General features: G+C 50.9%; 1 protein-coding gene across 3 annotated transcripts; it reads right to left on the reverse strand.

Annotated features, from left to right (window-relative positions):
- Nucleotides 1-515: 515 nt before the first annotated feature.
- Nucleotides 516-23,700, reverse strand: LOC118092268 (zinc finger protein 420-like). Of its 3 annotated transcripts, none has more exons than XM_060280499.1 (4): nucleotides 22,235-23,700; nucleotides 19,219-19,392; nucleotides 5,992-6,165; nucleotides 516-3,896 (listed from the first exon to the last, which is right to left on the reverse strand). In XM_060280499.1, exons 2-4 carry the CDS (start codon nucleotides 19,349-19,351, stop codon nucleotides 2,272-2,274), a joined length of 1,932 nt encoding a protein of 643 aa, XP_060136482.1. In that variant the 5' UTR covers nucleotides 19,352-19,392; nucleotides 22,235-23,700; the 3' UTR covers nucleotides 516-2,271. The 3 variants fall into 3 exon arrangements, with proteins under 3 accessions (XP_060136482.1, XP_060136483.1, XP_060136484.1); XM_060280500.1 differs by lacking the exon at nucleotides 22,235-23,700 and adding an exon at nucleotides 20,875-22,193; XM_060280501.1 differs by lacking the exons at nucleotides 19,219-19,392; nucleotides 22,235-23,700 and adding an exon at nucleotides 5,716-5,855 and having other exon boundaries at nucleotides 5,992-6,085.
- Between the last annotated feature and the right edge of the window lie 53 nt (nucleotides 23,701-23,753).

The following is a 23,753-nucleotide window of genomic DNA, read 5'->3' on the forward strand; positions in this document are numbered from 1 at the left end:
CTGCTCTGGTTTGCCAGAAGCGGCTTAGTTATGTTGGCCACATGGCCCGCCGGCTCCCTCGGCCAGTAAAGCGAGATAAGTGCCGCAACCCCAGATTCGTCCGCGACTGGACCTAACGGTCAGGGGTCCCTTTACCTATTGCAAGTGTGGTCTGACCAAGGCAGAATAGAGTGGTACTATGACTTTCCTTGGACACCAGACTTCTGTCGATGCAGCCTAGAATTGCATTAGCTTCTTTTGCTGCTGCATCACATTGTTGACTCATGTTCAGCTTGCCGTCCACCAAGACCCCTAGATCCTTTTCACACATGCTGCTAGTAAGCCAGGTGCCCCCATCCTATATTTGTGCAGCTGCTTCTTCCTGCCTAAGTGCAGAACCTGACATTTGTCCTATACATTCCATGTGCTTCCCATGCTCCAGGTCATGTATTTCTTCAAAGGTGTACCTATACATCCTTTGCAGAGAACGCACCTCCTCCTCCTCCTCCTCCTCCTGCCTTCCTGTTTGGTCTATTCCCTTTGAACTGGTTATACCTGTCGACTTGGAGCAAAGGTCCAAAGAAAGAGTTGTCACCCCTTCCCAGTCGAATGCTGGGGAACAATGGGGTGGAAAGGGAGAAAGAAAATCCCTACATTCCAGCCATGGGTCTCTCAACTGTTAACAGAGAAATCTGAGTGCTCCCTTGGACAAAAAACAAGGACACCAGCCAGGAATACCAGAGCAAAACAGCAGCCAGTAGGCTTGGTCTTTATTGAAGACTGTCGCGACAGGACTCCCACCTGCCACCAGGTGAAACAAGATGGAGTACAATAGAAAACCCAAATTTTTATTAGCTGCTAATCCCCCCCCAAAACTACATCACTAATACATCATGGTTACATCATGAAAGGGGAGGTCTGGTGGCAGGTCTGCACCCTGCCCTATGCCTCCCCTTGCTCACCACCCCACACCCACCAAGTGAAACAAAAGAGATATTTACATTTCCCTGTTTCCCAGCCAAGTTAATCACACCCTTTTGTCTTCATCTGGGTTTGCTATTTCTGTCTGGCACTCAGGTATCAGGATGCCAGGGATTGTCACTCAGGCAGAGGGGCTGCTGAGTAGCTGAGATCACGTGTCTATATGAATTTCTGAAGTTTTCCCAGTGAGCCAGTACATAGATACCAGGCACACTTATCAGTTGTTTGAACCAACTGATTGGTTCAAAATTGGGAAAGGAGTACGACAAGGTTGTATATTGTCTCCCTGCTTATTTAACTTATATGCAGAATTCATCATGCGAAAGGCTGGACTAGATGAATCCCAAACCGGAATTAAGATTGCCGGAATAAATATCAACAACCTCAGATATACAGATGACACAAACAGATAGAGGCGGGGAATTTTTTGAACAAACAGTTTGGGGCATGGTTGCGACGTAAGGGGATCACTCTAGATCTTTATGGAATGTAGATACCCTCTCATTTGGAGCGTGGGACATGCATGGGTGGGGGGGGGAGTCTGAAGGTGGGGGGGAGGTGTTCCAGTTAACAGACTGAGCCACAGCAATGCCTGGCCGGAGACAACTAGTCCTTGAATATTTGTTTGGGATCTAATTTGGGGTTAATATACAAAACCACTCCCCTTTTCTTGGTTTTGTCCAAGAACATGAAATCTTGGCCCAATTTTCTATTTGATACTATTCTATGTGTTTCCTGTAAATATATAATCTCCAACTTTGTTTAAGCAAGCTGCGTGCTATTTGGTTTCTTTTGGTTTTATTCCTAAATCCATTTATGTTCCACAAGAGCACCTTCAGATCCATCTCAATGTCTTCTTCTTTTGTCCCTTTACCCCTCTCCCGCCTCCTTTTCTTCTACTTCTGCTCGTTGTGTTTCCTCTAATTCTCCAAAGCCTTTTTTATATTTTCTCATAAAATAACTTGCCTTCATTGGTTCCACACTTCTTAGTTTTGTTCTTTGATAAACAAACGAGATCCCTTCTGGATATTCCTAATCAAATGGGGCGGTTTTCTTTTTTTTAATGTTTCCATCAATAATCTATACTTAGGCTCTTTTTTCAATAGTCTTATGGGGATTTCCATTAGAATAATAATTCTTTGTTCCTCTGTTTGTAGTGATTTCCCATGGAAGATGGAGCAAGCTTGTTTCCTTCTGCTCCAGTGGATTCAAGTAACAAGAAAGGAGAATCCTCCTAAGGATCAGGAAGAACTTTCTCTTCATTGGGGTTTTTTAAGAAGTTGGATTATTTGGTGGTCCAAATTCCAGACACTAAGACTTTGTCTCTCTAGTATGAATTATTTGATGGGAGGTGAGATGGCTACTTTGACTGAAGCTCATCCCACATTCCAAGCACTGATAGGGTTTCTCCCCTGTATGAATTCTGTGATGAGAAGTGAGACCCTGCCTGTGCCTGAAGCTCTTTCCACATTCCAAGCACTGATAGGGTTTCTCCCCTGTATGAACTTTTTGATGGGAAGTGAGATTGTGCCTGTGACTGAAGCTCTTTCCACACTCAAGGCATTGAAAAGGTTTCTCCCCTGTATGAAGTCTTTGATGGGAGGTGAGATTGAATCTTTGACTGAAGCTCTTCCCACATTCCAAGCACTGATAGGGTTTCTCCCCTGTATGAATTCTTTGATGGATAGTGAGCTCAGCCCCCTCCCAGAAGCTCTTTCCACACTCAAGGCATTGAAAAGGTTTCTCCCCTGTATGACGTCTTTGATGGGAGGTGAGATTGAATCTTTTACTGAAGCTCATCCCACATTCCAAGCACTGATATGGTTTCTCCCCTGTATGAATTCTTTGATGGGAAGTGAGACTATCCTTCCGATTGAAGCTCTTTCCGCATTCCAAGCACTGATATGGTTTCTCCCCTGTATGAACTTTTTGATGGGAAGTGAGACTATCCTTCCGATTGAAGCTCTTTCCGCATTCCAAGCACTGATAGGGTTTCTCCCCTGTATGAGTTCTTTGATGGAACATGAGGCCATCCTTCCGATGGAAGCTCTTTCCACAGTCCAAGCACTGATAGGGTTTCTGCCCTACATGAATTCTTTGATGGGAAGTCAGATAGTGCTTCTGACTGAAGCTCATCCCACATTCCAAGCACTGATAGGGTTTCTCCCCTGTATGAATTCTGTGATGGGAAGTCAGATGCTGGCTTTGACTGAAGCTCTTTCCACATTCCAAGCACTGATAAGGTTTCTCACCTGTATGAATTCTTTGATGGGAAGTGAGCTCAGGCCCCTCCCGGAAGCTCTTCCCACATTCAAAGCACTGGTATGGTTTCTGACCTGTATGAGTTTTTTGATGGGAAGTGAGATTGGTACTGTAACGAAAGCTCTTTCCACACTCAAGGCATTGAAAAGGTTTCTCCCCTGTATGAACTTTTTGATGGGAAGTGAGACTTTCCTTCCAGGCGAAGTTCTTACCACATTCCAAGCACTGATAAGGTTTCTCACCTGTATGAATTCTTTGATGGGAAGTGAGACTATCCTTCCGATTGAAGCTCTTTCCACATTCCAAGCACTGATAGGGTTTCTCCCCTGTATGAATTATTTGATGCAAAGTGAGACTATCCTTCCGATTGAAGCTCTTTCCACATTCCAAGCACTGATAGGGTTTCTCCCCTGTATGAATTCTTTGATGCAAAGTGAGACCATCCTTCCGACTGAAGGTCTTTCCACATTCTCTGCACTGATACAATTTGTCCCTACGCTGTCCTCTTTCATGTGAAGTGAGGCTATCCCTCTGAACGAAGGATTTTCTTTGATGGGACGTGGACTGGGAGCTGTCATGGACGTTCTCTACACACTCTGAATATTTATATGGCTTCTCCACTATGCAGATTCTGTTCTGGTCCCCCTTGTTCTTCCCTTCCAATTCATCACCATCTGAAATGAAGACAGAAGCTAATTAGAGTGTAAGCCATGCTAACTCTGCCAAAAGAGCTCCTGACTACCACGTTTCCCCTTTTTTAAGACACTGTCTTATAACTTTTTTCCTCAAAAAAACACATGGTGGCTTATTTTCAGGGGGGGTCTTTTTTCTCTTTTTTTAAAGTGCCGGTACAACTGGGACCCACTAGCTCAGGACGCTCGGCGTTCTCTTCCGCGCGCCGCTGGGCGCTTTGTCGGCGCTGCCAGTTCCAAGCGGCTGCAGGGGGGGCAGTGCTTTAAACCCCCAACCCTGTAGAAAGCAATGGAAATTATGGACCGTAACAATCCTTAAGAGGCGGAGATCTTAAAAAAACCCTGGTAGCACCCTTGAAGCACAGCCTCCCAAAGCCAGGGTGGAAGAGGTCTGCTTAGACAAAGGAAAGGATCGGGGGGTGATTCTGCGCCCCGGGACCCACAGAACTATCCCAACCTGGGGGGGGGATCAAATAGTGAAGCCCCACAGCCCTGTAGCAACAGAAGGCGTGTTCCGAAGCACCCGAGCTGTTTGGTTCTGTAAGAGAGAGGGCGTGCAGAGAGGGGAGAGCAGCAAGTCTGGGAGGGAAAACCAGGAACAGGAAGTGGGAAAGGGGGGTCCAGGGCTCTGCAGAATCCTGGAGGCTCAACTCCAGGTTGGGAGCAGGGAAGCAGGGGCGGAGCTAGCTTCAGCAGGGGCTGGAAAGGAGGGGGTAGGTAGAAAGGCACCTCAGGAGCCTGGTTTGGGACCACGGAGGGACTGTAGAGCCAGGAGGAGGGGCGTTTAGATACCCCGTCTTAAATGCTGGGTCAGAGCCCGCCAGACGCCATTGCGGGCTTCTGCCCCATGCTGAGCAGACATGATTTGAGACATCTCAGCACTGTATATAGAATGCACAATAAAACACTGAAAATCCGGACAATGTGTGGAGTGCTTACTCGGGAGTAACCAACACCCATCTGTGACAGGTTCCATAAAAAACCCAGGAATGGCAAAATTAACAACAATAATTGGGGGGGGGGCACTCTATCCAAAGAGTTAAGAAGGAATGGGAAAGTGTAGAGTTATATATGGAAAAATATGGAAAGGAAAGTTAGTTAAAGATTAAAAAAAAAATCAGAAGGGAAAAAATGACATCATAAAGGGTAATAATATTAAATACAAAATAGACAACACAACAGAAAAGGCAAGTATATGACTAAATGAGATCGCACAGGGGTGAGGGAAGTTGGGAGAGAGGGAGGGGGGTAACGAATGGAAGGAGGCAATGATTGGAGGGGGTAAATTGGAGGAGGGTATAGGGGGATGAATTAAAGGAAAATGAAGACTGAGAAGCGCAGTTTTTGTTTTTTAAAGATGCAGGGGCTTGCAATCAGCCAAAGTATAGAGCCCAACTTCCAGGAGACTGCGATCTACTCGCGGACTTATAAACTGGAGGTGATCTACCCCCGTTTTATTGGGGTTCAGGTCAAAATTGTTTTTAGAGAGAGGAAATGTCCCATTTTTGAGGTTAAAGTAAAAGTTCCTGACCTTTTTTTTTATAATGAGGAATTGCTGCTAAAACTCCGTTCTTCATTCCACGAAGGGGAGAGGGTGTGGGTGCTCAAAGACTGACCACTAATGAAGAACCGTATGTTATAAGTATTCCGGCAAATGTATTCTGCTATTTCTGAGATATACAAATCATATGAGAAGACTCAGTCTACCTATTTCTATCCTTTAATTTATTATTCCTATTACCCTTGTTTTTAAAAAGCAAATTAAAAGGTATTCCAAAAAGTAAAGAAAACGGCAACACACGGAGGCCCCATCTGCGTTGAGTCGTGGCTTCTAGTGCTGCGCGATGGATCATTGGAATGGCATTCTGATCACAGAACTGGTTTTAGACATTTTGAGCTGTGCTGGCCGGGGATCTGTAATCTATTCCTAGCTCAGATTGCCTGCAGATGACAAAAGCGCAGGCAGGTAGGTGGGGGAGGCAGAAAAGGTGCTTCCCTTCTCCATCTCCATCCATCCATCCACCTGCCTGCCTCCCCCCCCCCAAGCTGAGCAAGCCCCAATACCTCTGGAACTCACCAGAACTCTTGGAAGTCCCTGGGAGGGGAAGCACAGAAGTTGTGGGGAAGGATGAGGGAGACAACCTGACCAGGTCAACCGTCCATCTTCCCCCTTCCATCCTTGCTAGCTTGGCAGGATCCGTCTCTTTCATCCTTCCTGAGGAGTCGAGAAGCCAAAACAAGCTGCAGGGTCCTGGGAGAGAGGAAGAAGCAAAGGGAGCCTCAGAGGCCCTGCAGGGATTATCCTGCCCTAGATGTTCTCCTGCCCCTGGAGAAGCACAAATGGGGCAGCCCCTTCCCAACAGAAGCCCTATTTCTAAACATCTCCAGTGGTTCCAATTTCACCCGTTTGCTCCTCACCCTACTTTATAAGGCTGGCATGGTCTGCACAGTAGTGACCTGAGCGCAGATCCCATTGAACTCAATGGGGATTATGGACAGAACTTGGTGCTAAAACCAGTCACCATTCTGTCCCCAGGCCTGAAAACTGCAGCCCCAGAGCATGGGCAGAAAGCAGACTAGTAGTTATTACATGCTAGGTGCTTTATATGGAGAGCCCTGTTGACACTCTTTGAGCTCTCTCATGGCAAGCCAGGCAGATGTTGTGGCCCCATTTGCCTCTGTCTGGGGTTCCAGGGGGACCAAATCTGTATGTGGAAGCAGAGGAGCTGGAGATGCCATGTTTTTCAAATATCATGAGATGAATACACCACTCCTCCTTAGATATTGTCTGTGTTTATACACCATCTTTGCAATTAATGGACCTCTCAAGAACATTGTCCAATCAGGGGAGGCTGGCAACTGGCCTGCAGTTCCTTAGATTTCCCAAATCCAGGGAGGGTTTCTTGAGGTGTGGTTGGTTCCACCCCTGCCTCCTTCAAGCTGGAAGGGGGACCCCCCCCCACTCTCAAAGGAAGGCATTGACCACCTCCCTGGCCCAGCCAGCTGTCTCCTCCCGGCTATTTCTTGTCATCCAAGAGGGACAAAGGTCCAGACTCCAAGTTGTTGCGCTTATTGATCCGAGCACTTAGTCCACATCCTCCAGCCTTACTAACTGAAACTCATCCAACACAACAGGACTAGACTGTGCTCTGCGACACCCCAAGAGATTCATCAGCTGTTACAGCAAACTCAAGGTCTTGGTGGATTCAAGCGATTTTATCCTCAAAAGGATTTGCAAAAAAGGTCACAGTGAGCTGCTGTCAACTGTAAAGGATCCCACACTACCTGGAGCAGCTCTGCTGGCTGGCACAATGAGGGGGCCATGGTTGCTTCTTTGCTGCCTTCACTGCCACTAGGAAGTGTGTCCAGGATGAGCCCTCACCAATCAGGTTTTTCCTCCGCTCCCATTTGAGCCATCTCCCAGCTTCTTTCCTCGCCCTGACCTAAGCACTGGAGTTTACCAGGTTTAACTCTGCACTGCATAAAGCAGCACTTTCTTTTCTTTGCCCTTCGTCTTCCAATGTTCCTCATTTATTATTATTATTATTATTATTATTATTATTATTATTATTATTATTTATTTCACTTCTATACCGCCTTATATTTTTAAGAAAAATCTCAAAGCCGTTTACAGCATATTAAACATCAGTAAAACAATCCAGAATCAAACACTCCTGAAGAAAGTCAGATATAAAGCATACAGTCCAAGCAACATAATTAACAGGAAACTAAAATCTTATCTTAAAATATTTCAAAATAAAACATTACAAAGGAGGTCACCTACAGTATACATATTTAGCACAAAGTGAACAAAAAAACCCCCCCTTAAACATTTCAAAAGAAAACATCGCTAAGGGAAGTCAGATATAGAATACATATAAATTATTTGCATCACCTAATCACTCTATAATTCCACTGTAATCAGTTTTGTCTGACATATTTGCAAATCCACTTATAACTGGGTATTAAAGGTGGACCTGTATTGCAAGCAGTTCACTCCTTCCTTCATTGCATAGCTCAGTTTTCGCAGGTTTTTTGTTTTTGCCGTCTGTTTTGTCTGAATGTCCAAGTCGGCTACGACTTCTGTTAATAAAGGCGACTTTTTCATCCATCTTAATGGGGCTGATTTGCATGCTCTCAGACTTTTCCTGACCCGAAGACCCTCCCCCAAAGTGGCAGGCAGCGTCCTGAGCCCTAGAGAGCAGAGTTGCCGCAGAGTCAGACCCACAGCAGAACTCTCTATCTGGCTCTGCAGAGAGGAAGGGGGCAGGCGACGCCCACCCACACCCCCTCCCTCTGCCCGGCAGCCCTGGAGCCCCTTCTCTTCCCCCCCCAGCGCCCCCTAAGTGGGGAGAGAGGGGAGACTCACCAGTTCCCAGGAGGCGCCCCCGAAGCAGCGCAGCCGCAGGAAAAAGACCAACCCTGCACGCCCCGCCCCTTGCAGGAAGAGAGGGGCTCTTGCTCTGGAGGACCCGCCCCCTCCTTCATTTCCTGCCCTCTCTAGGAATCCAGCTCAGCTCCTTTTAACCCTTGCAAAGCCGAGGGCAACAAAGCCACCCCTCTCCCCCTCTCTGCGCCCTGTGCTGGATTCTCTCTGGAAAGGGACCCGAGGGTCATCTAGGCCAACCCCCCTGCAATGCAGGAATTGCACTCGCAACCGTTCCTGGGTCAGCTCGAAGCGCCAATTTTCTGGTTAATTGCCAGACACACTGATTCATTGTTGTGTGTGTGTGTGTGTGTGTGTGTGGTTTGTTTGTTTTCTTAATTAATAAAGTCTTTATTGATTAAAATGATTAAAATGGAGAGTTGCAAAAAAGCAATCAATGAAAAAAGCAAAGAATAAGAAAGAAATAAAGTAAACATACATACATGGATACAATCACAAAACATACAAATTCAAACACCCATTCTTATATAAACACATTCCTCTTTCTACTATTTACATTGTTTCTACTTTCTTTTGACCTCCAGTTATACTTGCTGCATTATATATTAACTAGGTCCTTCCGCACAGTTATTTGTCTTGGTTACCTTTTTCCTTATTTTATTCATAGTCTCTATCGTATTTGTCGTTTCACATGATAATTAATCAGAAACAAAGTCACACAACTTATAAAAGCCAAACTTCCATTTTTCCCTTCTGGTCTGCTGCAATGTCCTCCGTTCTGGTCTGCTTTCTCCTCCTCCGTTCCTCTCCCCAAGCCGCGGACAGGAAGGAGGCATCCCGGGGTTCGGAGAAGCGCTTGCGCAGCGCTTCTCCGAACCCCGGGACCTGTCCTTGCTGTCGGCGTCAGGGGGACAGGAACGGAGGAGAAGAAAGCGCTGCTTTCTCCTCCTCCGTTCCTCTCCCCAAGCCGCGGACAGGAAAGAGGCACCCCGGGGTTTGGAGAAGCGGCGTCAGGGGGACAGGAACGGAGAAGAAAGCGCTGCTTTCTCCTCCTCCGTTCCTCTCCCCAAGCCACGGACAGGAAGGAGGCATCCCGGGGTTCGGAGAAGCGCTTGCGCAGCGCTTCTCCGAACCCTGGGACCTGTCCTTGCTGTCAGCGGCAGGGGGACAGGAACGGAGGAGAAGAAAGCACTGCTTTCTCCTCCTCCGTTCCTCTCCCCAAGCCGCGGACAGGAAAGAGGCACCCCGGGGTTTGGAGAAGCGCTTGCGCAGCGCTTCTCCGAACCCCGGGACTTGTCCTTGCTGGACGCACACACGTGCGCGCTCCCCCCCCCGCCAACGCTGTCTGGCTGGGATCAGCGGTTGGCGGCCGCAGGGAAACGGTAGGTGGGGGGGGAGAGCGCGCGTGTGTGTGCATCCTGTCTCTCCGTCGAATCCCTGTGTCTCTGGGGTACATGCGCAGTACCCCAGGGACACACGGGACAACTTGGACGCAGGGACAATTTGGACTTTATTATATAGGATGAGATCGCACAAGGGTGAGAGAAGTGGGGAGAGAGGGGTGTAAGGAATGGAAGGAGGCAATGATTGGAGGGGGTAAATTGGAGGAGGGTATAGGGGGCTGAATTAAAGGAAAATGAAGACTGAGAAGCGCATGGTTTTTGTTTCTTAAAGATGCAGAGACTTGCAATCAGCCAAAGTATAGAGCACAACTTCCAGGAGACTGTGATCTACTTGCGGACTTATAAACTGGAGGTGATCTACCCGTTTTATTGGGGTTAATGTCAAAGTTGTTTTTAGAGAGAGGAAATGTCCCATTTTTGAGGTTAAAGTAAAAGTTCCTGACCTTTTTTTATATAATGAGGAAATGCTGCTAAAACTCCGTTCTTCATTCCACGAAGGGGAGAGGGGGCGGGTGCTCAAAGACTGACCACTAATGAAGAACCATGTTATAAGTATTCTGGCAAATGTATTCTGCTATTTTTGAGATATACAAATCATATGAGAAGACTCAGTCTACCTATTTCTATCCTTTAATTCAGGGGTTCCCAACAAAATTTTCTCGAGGACCCCTCATCAAGCCGCTATTGTGACAAGGACCCCCATTAAAAAACCAATTTCCAAGTAATCAGAGTTATATTTTCTAATTTTTCCAGTAAGCTTAACACTGATCTTGGAAGGGTTAGGTTCAATGGACACTGACAAGATCGGTTCGAGAGTCACTGACTTACTTGTTTGAACATCAAATGCATTATCTTCCTCTTCATCTGTAGGCCTTTGTCATTTTAACGAACCACTTTTTAACCAACGGTCCATTTTTAACTACGCGAACTGTAGTTTCCGCGAAAAACAACTGTCACAGTGGCCGGAGCGGGCTACTTCAGAGTAACGACTCTACACAGCTCTGCATTTTATCTTTTATTGGTGCTGCGTATTTACAGTGCTGAAGGCAATGCTATTTACACGGACAGATGTTCTCAGCTTGAATCAGAACCTCCGAATGGCGTTTGGCGCGTTTTTCTCCAACACAACAACTTGGGGAGACCCATCCTCTTCCCTCTCCGCTTTCTGCGCAATTCCGGAGTTGGGGGGATGGGTCTGCCCCCCTTGCTTGCCCCTTCCTGTCCCACCTGGGACCCTGGCTCCGCTACTTTGTCTGAGCCTCGGACATGACTTCCTGCTTCCCCACTGGAATCGGAACTCTCTCTGCTTTCCCCTGCGCTCGGGGATGGGCTTGAACTCAGGAGGGGAGGGACTTCGCGATATCCCCTGTCCCTCACATCCACCCCCCTCCCAAGCCCCCCTTCTCCCCTCCCAGGGGGCCCCCTGGGTGTCGGTGACGACTGAAAGCCTAAAAACTCTGTACTTTCCGAGCCCGTTGGTGTGAACACCTCCCCCCAGTCCTGCGAGCTCCCTCCTTCCACCTGGGAGGACTGAAATCCCAAAAAGTCCGTGGCGTCAGAGCTGGTGGGGGTAAAAATGCGCTGCCAGTCTGCCTCTTCCTCTGACAGGGTGGACCTCGGAGACGCCCATACTTCTTCCTCCTGGTCCTCAAACTCCGCTTCCCATCCCCATGGCGAACTGCTCTCCACTCCTTCCTCCCCCTCCCCCTCCCTTTCCATGTACCAGGGCTTGGGCCTGTGTGGGAAGAGGGCGTGAAATTCTTCCACCAAGAATTCCTCCTGTATCTGAGTGGCTGGGACCCATTCATTCTGGGACGGCGGGGCATCCTCCCATGCCATGAGGTACTCCAGGCCCCCCACCCCTCTCCGTGAATCAAGGATGGCCGTGGCCTCATTGAGTTGCTCCCTGCCTCCCCTCTCCCCCCCTCCCTCGGGGGTCTGTTCGCTGTTTCGGAGCCTGCTGCTTTCCCTGTACGGCGACAGCAGCGATCTATGAAATACTGGATGCACCCTCATGTTCTCTGGCAGTGCCAGCCTGAAGGCAACCGGGTTGACCTGTTGCGTGACCGTGAAGGGGCCCAGCCGTCTGGGTGCCAGCTTTTTGCACCTCCCTCTGGTGGGAAGGCCCTCCGAGGACAACCAAACCTTGTCCCCCACCCTGATGACCTCCCCTTGTCGCCTGTGGCGATCTGCCCCCTTCTTGTACGCTTCCTTGGCTCTCTCCAAGTTTTCTCTGAGCTGCTGGTGCACCGTCTCCAGTTCCTCTGCCCAATCCTCTGCCTGTGGGCCCTCCTCCTCCTCCTCCCCCTCCCTCTCTGGGAAAGATCTGAGGTCGCGCCCGTAATTGGCCTTAAAGGGCGACACCCCTGTGGAGACGTGCACTGCATTATTGTAGGCAAATTCTGCCAGTGGCAGGCGATCCACCCAGTCCGTTTGCCTCTGGCTGACGTAGCATCTCAGGTACTGCTGCAGAATGGCGTTGACCCTCTCCGCCTGTCCGTTGGTCTGCGGGTGCCGAGCCGTCGACAAGCTGACCTCCACCTGCAGGAGGTTCATGAGCCGCCGCCAGAACCTGGAAACAAATTGGCGGCCTCTATCCGAAATAACTCTTAAAGGTAATCCATGCAGTCTGAATATGTGGTCAACAAATAGTTTGGCTGTCTCTTCTGCAGAGACCGCTCTGGCACACGGTATAAAATGGCACATTTTGGACATAAGGTCCACCACCACCAACACTGCGGTCTTGCCCCTGGACGAAGGCAGGTCTGTGATGAAGTCCATGGACACCACTTCCCACGGCCTGTGCGGTGTGGCTAAGGGCTCCAGCAACCCTGCTGGCGCTGCTCTGACCACCTTTGCTCGCTGGCAGGTGTCACAGCCCCTTACATAGTCCCGAACATCCTCCCGCACCCCTGGCCACCAGAAGTGTCTCATGACTAGGTGAGTGGTTTTGTCCCTTCCAAAATGACCGGCCGTTGGGTTGTCGTGCATCTGCTTGAGGACCTTACCTCTGAGCTGGATGGTGGGCAGGTACAGTGCACCCTTGTAGAAAAGCAGCCCCCTGCGTTCTGCAAAGTCTTTTGCCTGCTCCCTCCCCCCTCGCAGCTCTCTGAAGATGCGTTTGGCGAACTCATCTGCTGCCGTCAGTGCTGTGAGTTCCGCCTCGCTCACCACTGCTGCTCCGCAGGACCATGCCGACGGGGGAAACACGTGTCGGGGTGCTGGTGGCAACTCCTCCTCCATGTACTCTGGTTTGCGGGAGAGGGCATCCGCCCTGACATTCTGCTCCCCCGGTATGTAGTGGATGGAGAAGTTGAAGTGCGAGAAGAACTCTGCCCACCGTATCTGCCGCTGGTTGAGCACCCTGGCCGTTCTCCAGAACTCCAGGTTCTTGTGGTCTGTGCACACCTGAATGGGGTGCTTGGCGCCCACCAGGAAGTGTCTCCAGTGCTGGAACGCAGAGTGGATCGCGAGAAGTTCCTTATCAAACACCGTGTAGTTGCGCTCCGGCTGGGTCAGCTTTCTGGAGAAGAAGGCACAGGGTCTCCACTCCCTGTTGGCATCCAGTTGCAGCAAAATGGCGCCCACAGCTCTGTCTGAAGCGTCTGTCTCCACGCGAAGGGGCGCATCCTGTACCACGTGGAACAAGTTCTGGTCTGAGGTGAACACCCTCTTGAGGCTTTTGAACGCTGCTTGCGCCTCTGGTGTCCACCTGAACTTCTGCTTGCCTCTCAGGCAGTCCGTGATGGGGGCCGTAACGCAAGAGAAGTTCTTGATGAACTTCCTGTAGAAGTTGGCGAAGCCTAGTAGGTGTTGGGCATCTTTGCGCGTCCTGGGGCTGTGCCAGTCCAGGATGGCCTGCACCTTGTCCTTGTCCATCGCTAGCCCCTTGTCTGACAGCTTCCGTGTTTCCCCTTTTTAAATACGTACTCATAAAGTAAGCCAGGGCAGCAATTTTAAGCATTTGAGCAATATAAGACATACCCCGAAAATAAGACATACCCCCATGCCTGCCAGCTCGGGGCCTGGAACCAGCTGCTGCAGCATGGAACGCTCAGCAGCGGTGGGCAAAGCAAGGAAGCAGAGCGCGGAGATACGGATTAGCTGTAGCACGAGAATCAGCTGTTCCTGGCTCAGCTGCAGCGCGCGCCTACCGGTAGCTAAGTCAGCCGTGAGGAGGGAAAATGGCGTTTAAAAACGCCGTTTGAAGTGATTTCAGCCTGCCACCCCGCCACCCGGAACCGGCTGCTGCAGCGCAGAGCGCTCAGCAGCGCCCGGGTGGAGCGGCCAGCAGCGCAGACGGGAGCACCCACTGGCGCGGACGGAGCGCTCAGCAGCGGCGGGGCGGCAGGCCTCCTTGGCAGGGCCAGGAAGAGATGAGGCCGCTGGCTAGGGCGCTCCTGACCCCAGCCGCTTCCACGCGGCAGCAGGAAAAGAGCCGTGCGGCCACATGGAGAGGCGAGCGCCCGAGCGGGAGACGCGCGCTCTGCAAAGCTCCGCACTCACTTCATCTGCCCGCCGGGAAAGCGAAGTGGGGAAGAGAAAAAGAGAAAAAAACTGAAGCGGCTCTTTTTCTCTTCCCCACTTTGCTTGGGGAGGCGAGCGCCCGAGCAGGAGACGCGCGCTCTGCAAAGCTCTGCACTCACTTCATCTGCCCGACGGGAAAGCGAAGTGGGGAAGAGAAAAAGAGCTTTGCAGAGCGCGCGTCTCCTGCTCAGGCGCTCGCCTCTCCAAGCAAAGTGGGGAAGAGAAAAAGAGCCGCTTCAGTTTTTTCTCTTCCCCACTTCGCTTTCCCGTCGGGCGGATGAAGTGAGTGCAGAGCTTTGTAGAGCGCGCGTCTCCCGCTCGGGCTCTCGCCTCTCCAAGCGAAGTGGGGAAGAGAAAAATCAAGTGTGGAAGACCCTCTGTTAATGGTAGAAAATGGGTGGATTTCTTGCCTTTTCCAGTCCTAGAATGCTATGCTTAATATTAATTATGCAAAGCAGTAATATGTATGCAATCATGTGTATGCAAATACCTTTAATTAACATAACTTGCTCAATTGGCATATTTTCTTCTTAACCAAATATTTGAGTATTAGGAGAATTTACAGTTCTTTTGGCAGAGGGTGGTGGAATGGCTGGATGAAATGCATGCATGGGTGGTAATAGGAGAACAAAGATGAAGGGCACAAAGGTGGACCAGGAGGCTAGGAAGAGCCACCCAACCTTACTGCCCTAAGAAGTGTAGCCTTCTGGAGATAAGTGCTCCAATGCAGAAATTTATGGTGGGTGCAGGAGCCCTGGCTCTCCCATGGGTTAGCATGTTCTCTTGAGCACATTGATCTTTTCTCTCTACTGAAATTAGTGGAGCATCCTATGCTTATTCGAGGTCTCTGTGTGCATCACATCTCCAGGCCGTGGCTCAGTTGCAAAGAATCTGCTTTGCATGCAGAAGGTCCCAGGTACAATCCCCAGAATCTCCAGGTAGGACTGGGAGAGACTTCCCACCTGAAATCCTGCAGAAGAGCCATTGCCAATCAGTGTAAACAACACTGAGCTGGATTGACAATCGTCTGACTAGGTCTAAGGCAGCTTCTTATGGTCTGGATGGGTATTTTCGGATATTCTCTATGAAAACTAGACACATGTTTTAGAAAAAAGCTAAATTATGCACCTGATGCCATACATACTTCTGTCCATGCATAACTAATGATGTTGATGATGGTGATGATGGAGTCATATTTATAGTGGATCACAAACTGGATGTGCCAGAAAGTGTCATGTGTGATTGCACTGACTACTAGAACACCAAGCCTTAAGACATCCCCTGAAAATAAGACACCGTGTGTTTTTTTGAGGAAAAAAAGTTATAAGACGGTGTCTTAAAAAAGGGAAAACACGGTTGTAGCCCAGGAAGTCCACTTCCCTGGTGTGAAACTTGCACTTCTCCAGCTTCACATACAGGTGGTTCTCCTTCAGGCGCTGCAACACCTCTCTGACATCCTTCACATGCTGCACTGGGTCATTGGAGTAAATAAGGATGTCATCTAGGAAGACCAAGCAGTTCTTGAAGAGGAGGGACCCCAGGACGTGGTGCATGAAGGCCTGGAAGCATGCTGAGCCCCCTTGCAAACCGAAGGGCATCACCAGATATTCAAAAGAGCTCAGCGGCTTGAACATCGTGGTCTTCCACTCATCGCCTTCCCTGATCCTGATCAAGTTGTACGCCCCCCTCAGGTCGAGCTTGGTGAAGATCTTGCCCCTGCGTGCTGCTGTCAGGAGATCGTCCACTGGGCATTGGGAAAGCCACCGGTTCCGTCATGCTATTGAGCCGTCTGAAATCCACCACCAGGCGGCGCTGTTGTGTGTCTTTCTTGTCCACCCAGAAGACCGGGCTGCCCCCTGCTGCCTTGCTTTCTCTGATGAACCCCCGCTTGAGGTTCTTGTCTATGAACGCCCGCAGATCCTCCAGTTCCTGATCTGACATGGCGTACAGCTTGGCTGGGGGTAGCGTGGCCCCTGGCACCAGGTTGATCTGACAGTCAAAAGACCTGTGCGGGGGTAGGTGGTAGGATTCCGCTTTGCTGAAGACCTCCTGCAGGTCCCAGTACGGTTTGGGTATCGCCTCACCCCCTTTGACGTGCATGGTGGCCACCGTGGCTATCGGAGGCCCCTCCCCTGGTTGGTGCTGCATGCAATGTTCCAGACAAAAGTCCGATCCAAACGTGATGCATCTCTGGTGCCAACTGATGGAGGGGTCGTGGCGCGCCAGCCAGCTCATGCCCAAGACGATGGGGGGGTCTGAGATGGTGGTGACGTTGAATGCCAGTGTCTCTGAGTGCCGTCCCACAGTCATTCTCATGGGGGGGGGGGTTTGATGAGTGATGGCCCCTCCCAGCAACTCCCTGCCGTCAATGGTGGCTACGTGCAGGGGAAAATCCAGCTGCAGAAGTTGGATCTGGTGCTCTTCTGCAAAGTTTCTCGAAAAGAAGTTGGCAGACGCCCCCGAGTCAATTAACGCTAAGACCGTCAGGGGGTATCCATTTGGGAGCGTTAGCGTCACTTCTAGAACCACCCCTGCTCTGGGGTGGGGTGGGCTGGCGCTGCTCCTCGCTGTGCGGGTGGGCGGGCTGGGGCTGTTGTCTGCTGCTTGCGCCTGGCTGCTGCCCCTTGTCTCCTGCAGCCAGGCTGTCTCGTTTCCCTGCTGTTGTGCTGCGTCAGTGGGGAAGGGCACAACCGTTCCCGCCTTTCCTTGCCACTCCCTGCGATGTGGGCAGTCTCTGACGAGATGCTGAGGGGAGTTGCAGAGGAAGCAGTTCCCGCCCCTTCCCTCCTTGCGTCTTGGCGCCGCTGGGGTTTGAAAAGCCCCCCCGCGCGCGCTATCAATTTGCATGGGTTCCTGGTCTTGGCTGACCCCAGGCGTGGCTTGGAAGGGCTGTTGGGGGAGTGGCTTCTCCTGAGACCGTGGGAACCAAGCCCGCTTTGCGCGCGTTGCTTGCTTGTCGTTCCACCGGGATTCCTGTCTCACCCCCACCGCCAGAGCCGCTTTGCTCAGCTCATCCATACTATTGGGCTTTGGACCTCTCGAGAGCTCATCCTTGACATCCTCATGCAACCCCAAGTAGAACGCCGCTTGCATCGGAGCCGAATGCAGTTCCCACCCCAGTCTGTGCACCAGCATGGTGAATCTCGACCAATATTCGCGAACTGTCATTTTTCCCTGGCGTAAATTATGCAGTTCCTATTTGGTCTGGTCCATATGACTGTCAGACGCATACATTACTTTTAAAGCTTCTAAGAATAGTTTGACATTCTTCATGCAAGGATTTTTTGTCGCGATTAACGGTCTGAGCCACTCCCTTGCTGCCCCGGTAAGGTGTTCCACTATAAACGCTACTCTGTGCGCATCATCAGGGAACTCATCATTGTGCAGCTCAAGGGCATACAAAATCTCAGTCTCAAAGCCATGATACTCCCTCGGATCTCCGTTGAACTTGCTTACTAGGGTTCCCGCTCTCCTTCCTGGCAGCACTTGGAGTTGGGGGGCCCCTCCCACCTTGTTTCTCTCTGCATCCAACTTGTTCTGGAGGTCTACCGCCACCGCCCTTAATTGCTGCTCTTTTTCCTGTAGCGCTCTCACCTGTTCCGCAAGGTGTTGCCTGTCCTCCTGGACCTTCTTCGTCTCTTCTTTAGCTGCCTTTAATTCCCCCTGTGCCTGCAACGCCAGTTGCTGCAAGTCCTGCTGGGCTTTCTCTGCGATCTGCCGCCATTTCTCCGCTTCTGGCGCGCTCATCCCGGCAACTCCAAAGTAGCCCAAAAAATGATTCGGAGGTTGCTGTCACAGTGGCCGGAGCGGGCTACTTCAGAGTAACGACTCTACACAGCTCTGCATTTTATCTTTTATTGGTGCTGCGTATTTACAGTGCTGAAGGCAATGCTATTTACACGGACAGATGTTCTCAGCTTGAATCAGAACCTCCGAATGGCGTTTGGCGTGTTTTTCTCCAACACAACAACTTGGGGAGACCCATCCTCTTCCCTCTCCGCTTTCTGCGCAATTCCGGAGTTGGGGGGATGGGTCTGCCCCCCTTGCTTGCCCCTTCCTGTCCCACCTGGGACCCTGGCTCCGCTACTTTGTCTGAGCCTCGGACACGACTTCCTGCTTCCCCACTGGAATCGGAACTCTCTCTGCTTTCCCCTGCGCTCGGGGATGGGCTTGAACTCAGGAGGGGAGGGACTTCGCGATATCCCCTGTCCCTCACAACAACGCTTTGTTTACAAACACTACTGTTTTGCAAAGAGGCAGCGCGCGCCAGGGAGGAGGGAGGGGAATGGAGAAGACAGGGTACCTGCGCAGTAGCACACAAATGGAGCCGACGCGCGCAAAGCATCTTGGGGAGGTGAGCGTTAGTAGAATGCGCGCGCTGCCTCTTTGCAAAACAGTAGTGTTTGTAAAGCGCCACCTAACGGCATACAGCAGAACTACTGCCTCTATCTAATTCTAGTTTTGTGCTAGACTCTGCTCATGCAGGAATTGGCCAAAACAAAAAATCTGTTATCATACGAAATATATTTAATATATTTTTTATTCTAATAGCATCTTGCGGACCCCTCTGGCTTAGCTCGCGGACCCCTGGGGGTCCGCGGACCACCTGTTGGGAACCACTGCTTTAATTTATTATTCCTATTACCCTTGTTTTTAAAAAGCAAATTAAATGGTATTCCAAAAAGTAAAGAAAAAGGCAACACACGGAGGCCCCATCTGCGTTCAGTCATGGCTTCTAGTGCTGTGCGATGGATCGGTAAGTTTTCTGACATTGGTATGGCATTCTGATCACAGTACTGGTTTTAGACATTTTGAGCTGTGCTGGCCGGGGATCTGTAATCTATTCCTAGCTCAGATTGCCTGCAGATGACAAAAGCGCAGGCAGGCAGGTGGGGGAGGCAGAAAAGGTGCTCCCCTTCTCCATCTCCATCCACCTGCCTGCCTCCCCCCCCCAAGCTGAGCAAGCCCCAATACCTCTGGAACTCACCAGAACTCTTGGAAGTCCCTGGAAGGGGAAGCACAGAAGTTGTGGGGAAGGATGAGGGAGACGACCTGATCTGGTCAACCGTCCATCTTCCCCCTTCCATCCTCTCTAGCTTGGCAGGATCCGTCTCTTTCATCCTTCCTGAGGAGTCAAGGAGCCAAAACAAGCTGCAGGGTCCTGGGAGAAAGGAAGAAGGAAAGGGAGCCTCAGAGGCCCTGCAGGGATTCTCCTGCCCTATTCTCCTGCCCCTGGAGAAGCACAAATGGGGCAGCCCCTTCCCAAGAGAAACCCCATTTCTAAACATCTCCAGTGGTTCCAATTTCACCTGTTTGCTCCTCACCCCACTTTGCAAGGCTGGCATGGTCTGCACAGTAGTGACCTGAGTGCAGATCCCATTGAACTCAGTGGGATTATGGACAGAACTTGGTGCTAAAACCAGTCACCATTCTGTCCCCAGGCCTGAAAACTGCAACCCCAGAGCATGGGCAGAAAACAGACGAGTAGCTATTACATGTAGGTGCTTTGTATGGAGAGCCCTGTTGACGCTCTTTGAGCTCTCTCATGGCAAGCCAGGCAGGTGTTGTGGCCCTATTTGCCTCTGTCTGGGGTTCCAGGGGGACCAAATCTGTATGTGGAAGCTGAGGAGCTGGTGATGCCATGTTTCTGAAATATAATGAGACGAATACACCACTCCTCCTTAGATATTGTGTGTGTTTATACACCATCTTTGCAAGTCTCCAGTCTCAAAATGTGGCCCCCACCCTGGCATGGAAGCCGTCAAAGTATAGATCTTCCACATGTCCTAAATCTGTAGTGTTCTTAAGAACACCAGGCATGCAGACCCTTTAAAAAAACCTCCAGAGGTGAGCTTTACACTCCTCTTGTGACAAGATTCCCAAAGGCTTATCATTGCTTGATAGAACTAGCCTCTTTTGAGATTGCACCAATTTCCATTTCTTGTTTATCAAAACCCACAGCCTCTCTGCTATATTTCCCCCAGAAGGTTTTACAAGTACCTATCAGGATGGTAAGAATTTTATTACAGTGAGCCAAGAAGGATTTTATGTGTTCCATGTCCTCTGTTAGTAGTAGTACAAGGCATCAATGACTGATAATCCCTCATTTGTCCCAGAAGGTTGGGAGAAGGAGTCTTATCCTTGCTTTAGCATTCCCTGAGAATAGATCTGAAATTTGCTTTCACATTAGTTCTTCTCCATGTTTAGCCTGAATAGGGGAGAGACATGTTTTGTTTCATCTGGGACAGAGGAAGTGGTCCGCTAGTGCTGCTGCAGATGCAAAAGGGCTTTTCTTCTCCCTGTGCTCCTCCCATGTGCAAATGTTCCCGTCTGGCTACAGCCTCTGTTAACAAATGTGTCTTATCCCCAAACCTGAAAGGGGTTTCTTTGCAAGCCCAGTTTTCCTTGACCCAAAGCCCCCTCCCCCAAAAGGAAGGCAGCATCTGGATCCCAAGGAAGAAGAGAGCTGCAGACCTCCTGCAAACTCGCCCGCTCCCTGGCTTGGCAGAGAAGAAGGGGGACAGGACCTTCTGCTCCCTGACTTGGGGGTCTTCCCAATGATCTAAACAGGAACCCCCATTCACCCTCCCTGCACTCCTGGAACCCCCAGGACAGCCTAAGGGGGAAGAGAGAGGAGACTCACCGGAGTCCAGGAGGGGCACCGAGGAAGTTTGGCGAAGGAGAGAGAAGTAAGCAGCCTCCTCTCTGCCTGCAGGAAGGGATGTGGGAGGGAGGGAATTTGGACATGGAGGACCTTGCCCTCTCTCAGCCTCCACTTCCTGTCCTCTCTAGGAATGCAGCTCTGCAGCTTTTAACCCTTGGCAAGCTGAGTTCACCCCTCCCTCTCCTGCTCTGCAGTTTTCCCGCTTCTGTGCTAGCGCTCAAGGGGTTGCCCCTCCCCCTCCTCTATCTGTGCCAAGGACTCTGCCCCAAGGAGCCCAAATCTTATCCAAATTAACTGCAAGGGAGACAGGGGTTCCCCACTACTATTCTGTCACATACCCTTGGATCCATAATTTGAAACAGCTACATATTGTTAAACTTTAGAAATTCATAAGAAGTCACATCATTGTATCAATCTTCTCAGTTCCAATGGCATTTAGGACCCAGGAAAGTGAGGCATAAGGGGAGGGGTCAGTGAGCCCCCCATGACCGGTGAGATCCTGCCCCAAGAGTGGGGCCAAGCCTGGAACCCAGGTTCTACCTGAGACCACACCTTTTCTGTGACAGATCTATGATGTCTTGAGGATGCTTCTGGAGATGTATTATGGGAATCCCTAATCCCAGAATCCCAGAAGGGACCAGCAGGGAAGTATTGGAGCCAGAGAGGGGGGTGAAGGGGAGAGGCTCCATGGGGCCCAGACTCTGAGAGGGAGAGAGAAGAGGCTGCATCTCCTGTCTTGCAGGAGAGTCAGCAAGAAAAACAGCTACCAGATTTTTAGAAGACATCTGAAGGCAGCCCTGTTTAGGGAGGCTTTTAATGTTTAATAGATTATTTTATTTTATTTTTCTGTTGGAAGCCGCCCAGACTGGCTGGGGAAACCCAGCCATATGTGCAGGGTATACATAATAAATTCTTATTATTATTTGCATCCTCTCCTCTCCAGGAAGGCAGCTCAGCTCCTTGGAACCCTGGCAAACCCAGGGCAGCCCTGGCTCTCTCCTTTTCTCCACGGAGAGGCTTCCCTTGAGGCTCTGGGCTGGAGACGTGAGCTGATGTGGAGGAAGGCCTGGCAGGGGGGAAAGGAGGGCCTGGCAGGGGCTCCTTCATCGGAAGGGGGATTCTGGGCATTCCTCCCCCCCAGACCCAGAGAGGAAGCAGCGCCTGGATGCAAAGGAAGAGCAGAGCTCCAGAGAGGAATTTGGGGGGGGGGCAGCAGGACCCTCTGCTCCCAGACTTGGGGGTCTCCCCCTGCCATTCAGAAGCAGAACCGCCCCCTGCAGCCCTGGGACCCCCTTCTCCCCCAGGCACCCCAAGGGGGAAGAGAGAGGATGAGACTCACCGGATTCTTCTCAGGAGGGAAACCGAGGCAGCACGTGGAGGAGACAAGAGACACAGGAAGGGGCTGGGTATGCGGGAGGGGGGGTCTGCTCTGGAGGACCTTCCCCATCTCTCTACTTCCTGTCCTCTCTAGGACTCCAGCTCTGTTCGAATTAACGCTTCGGAAGCTGAGCACAGCCAGCTGGCCACTCTCCCTCCCTCCCAGAATTCGGATGGTCCAGACGCAGGCATCCCCAAACTTCGGCCCTCCAGATGTTTTGGACTACAATTCCCATCATCCCTGACCACTGGTCCTGTTAGCTAGGGATCATGGGAATTGTAGGCTAAAACATCTGGAGGGCCGCAGTTTGGGGATGCCTGGTTCAGAGAATGTGCAGAGTTCTCTGTGATTCTCGGCTCAGAGGCCATCAAAACAAAAGCCTCGTACCTTGCCCCCAGATGGGTGGGGTATAAAGAATAAACTTGGTCACCTCATGAGAAGAGAAGACTCCCTGGAAAAGACCCTGATGTTGGGAAAGATGGAGGGCACAAGGAGAAGGGGACGACAGAGGCCGAGATGGTTGGACAGTGTTCTCGAAGCTACAAACATGAGTTTGACCAAATTGCGGGAGGCAGTGGAAGACAGGAGTGCCTGGCGTGCTATGGTCCATGGGGTCACGAAGAGTCGGACACGACTAAACGACTCAACAACAACAATCTTCTTATTCTTCTTATTCTTCACCTGTTCAGTAGCAGACTGCAAGTCTGTTGCCATATTAGGAGGGGCCTTGAGAGAGACCCCAGTCCCTTTAGAGCAAATGGCTCCGGTGGTAAAGCAGGAGACTCTCGATCTCAGGGCCGTAGGTTGGAGCGCCACGTGAGGCAAAAGATTCCTGCCTTGCAGGGGGTTGGACTGGATGACCCTCGGGGTCCCTTCCAACTGGAGAATTCTGTGAATCTATTCAATGTAAAAGAATCAGTACATTTCCTAGCTGGAGAACTCGGTCCAAACTTATAAAGAGAACTTCCACAGGGACAAATGTCAGGTTCTGGATTTAGGCAGGAAGAACCAGAGGCACAAATCTCAGATGGGGCGCCCCCGGCTCGCTGCTCTCCCTCCCGCCTCATTCCCAAATTCTGGAGGGCTGGGAGAGGCAGCTGGTTTTCTGCTGTATCCAATTGAGCTTTAGAATCTTAGAATCTATAGAATTTGGGGGGGTTGAAAGGGACCCCTGAGGGTCATCTAGTCTAGGGGGAGGGAAGACTGGCAGGATTTTTGCCTGTCGCAAAGCCGGGGGGAGATTGGTAGGAAAGGAAAAGGCGGGCTTCGAGCGGGAGATTGGCAGCGAGGCTTCGCGCAGGCGCAGTAAGGAGCTCCCCCCCCCGCGCTGGCCTTAAGCGGGCTTCCACCACGGAGGGGCTCCAGAGTCCTAGAGCGGCACTCCCTGCCATTCGCTAAGTAAGAGACCCCCGAGGACTAGAGCGGAGACATCCTTTATCCGCCAGCCGACGGAGAGCGCCCGCTTCCCGCTTCCGCCGGA

Source organism: Zootoca vivipara, chromosome 12 (assembly GCF_963506605.1).
Source record: "Zootoca vivipara chromosome 12, rZooViv1.1, whole genome shotgun sequence".
Classification (NCBI taxonomy): domain Eukaryota; kingdom Metazoa; phylum Chordata; class Lepidosauria; order Squamata; family Lacertidae; genus Zootoca; species Zootoca vivipara.

Bases quoted from the DNA above. Each gene is read 5' to 3' on its own strand.
- LOC118092268 (XM_060280499.1), bottom strand. From the start codon at position 19,351: ATGAAAGAGACGGATCCTGCCAAGCTAGAGAGGATGGAAGGGGGAAGA. The intron at 6,166-19,218 runs GTGAGTTCCAGA...CCTCTCTCCCAG, and splicing joins AGGGACTTCCAAGAGTTCTG to GACCCTGCAGCTTGTTTTGG. The intron at 3,897-5,991 runs GTGAGTTCCAGA...TCTTCATTTCAG, and splicing joins AGGGACTTCCAAGAGTTCTG to ATGGTGATGAATTGGAAGGG.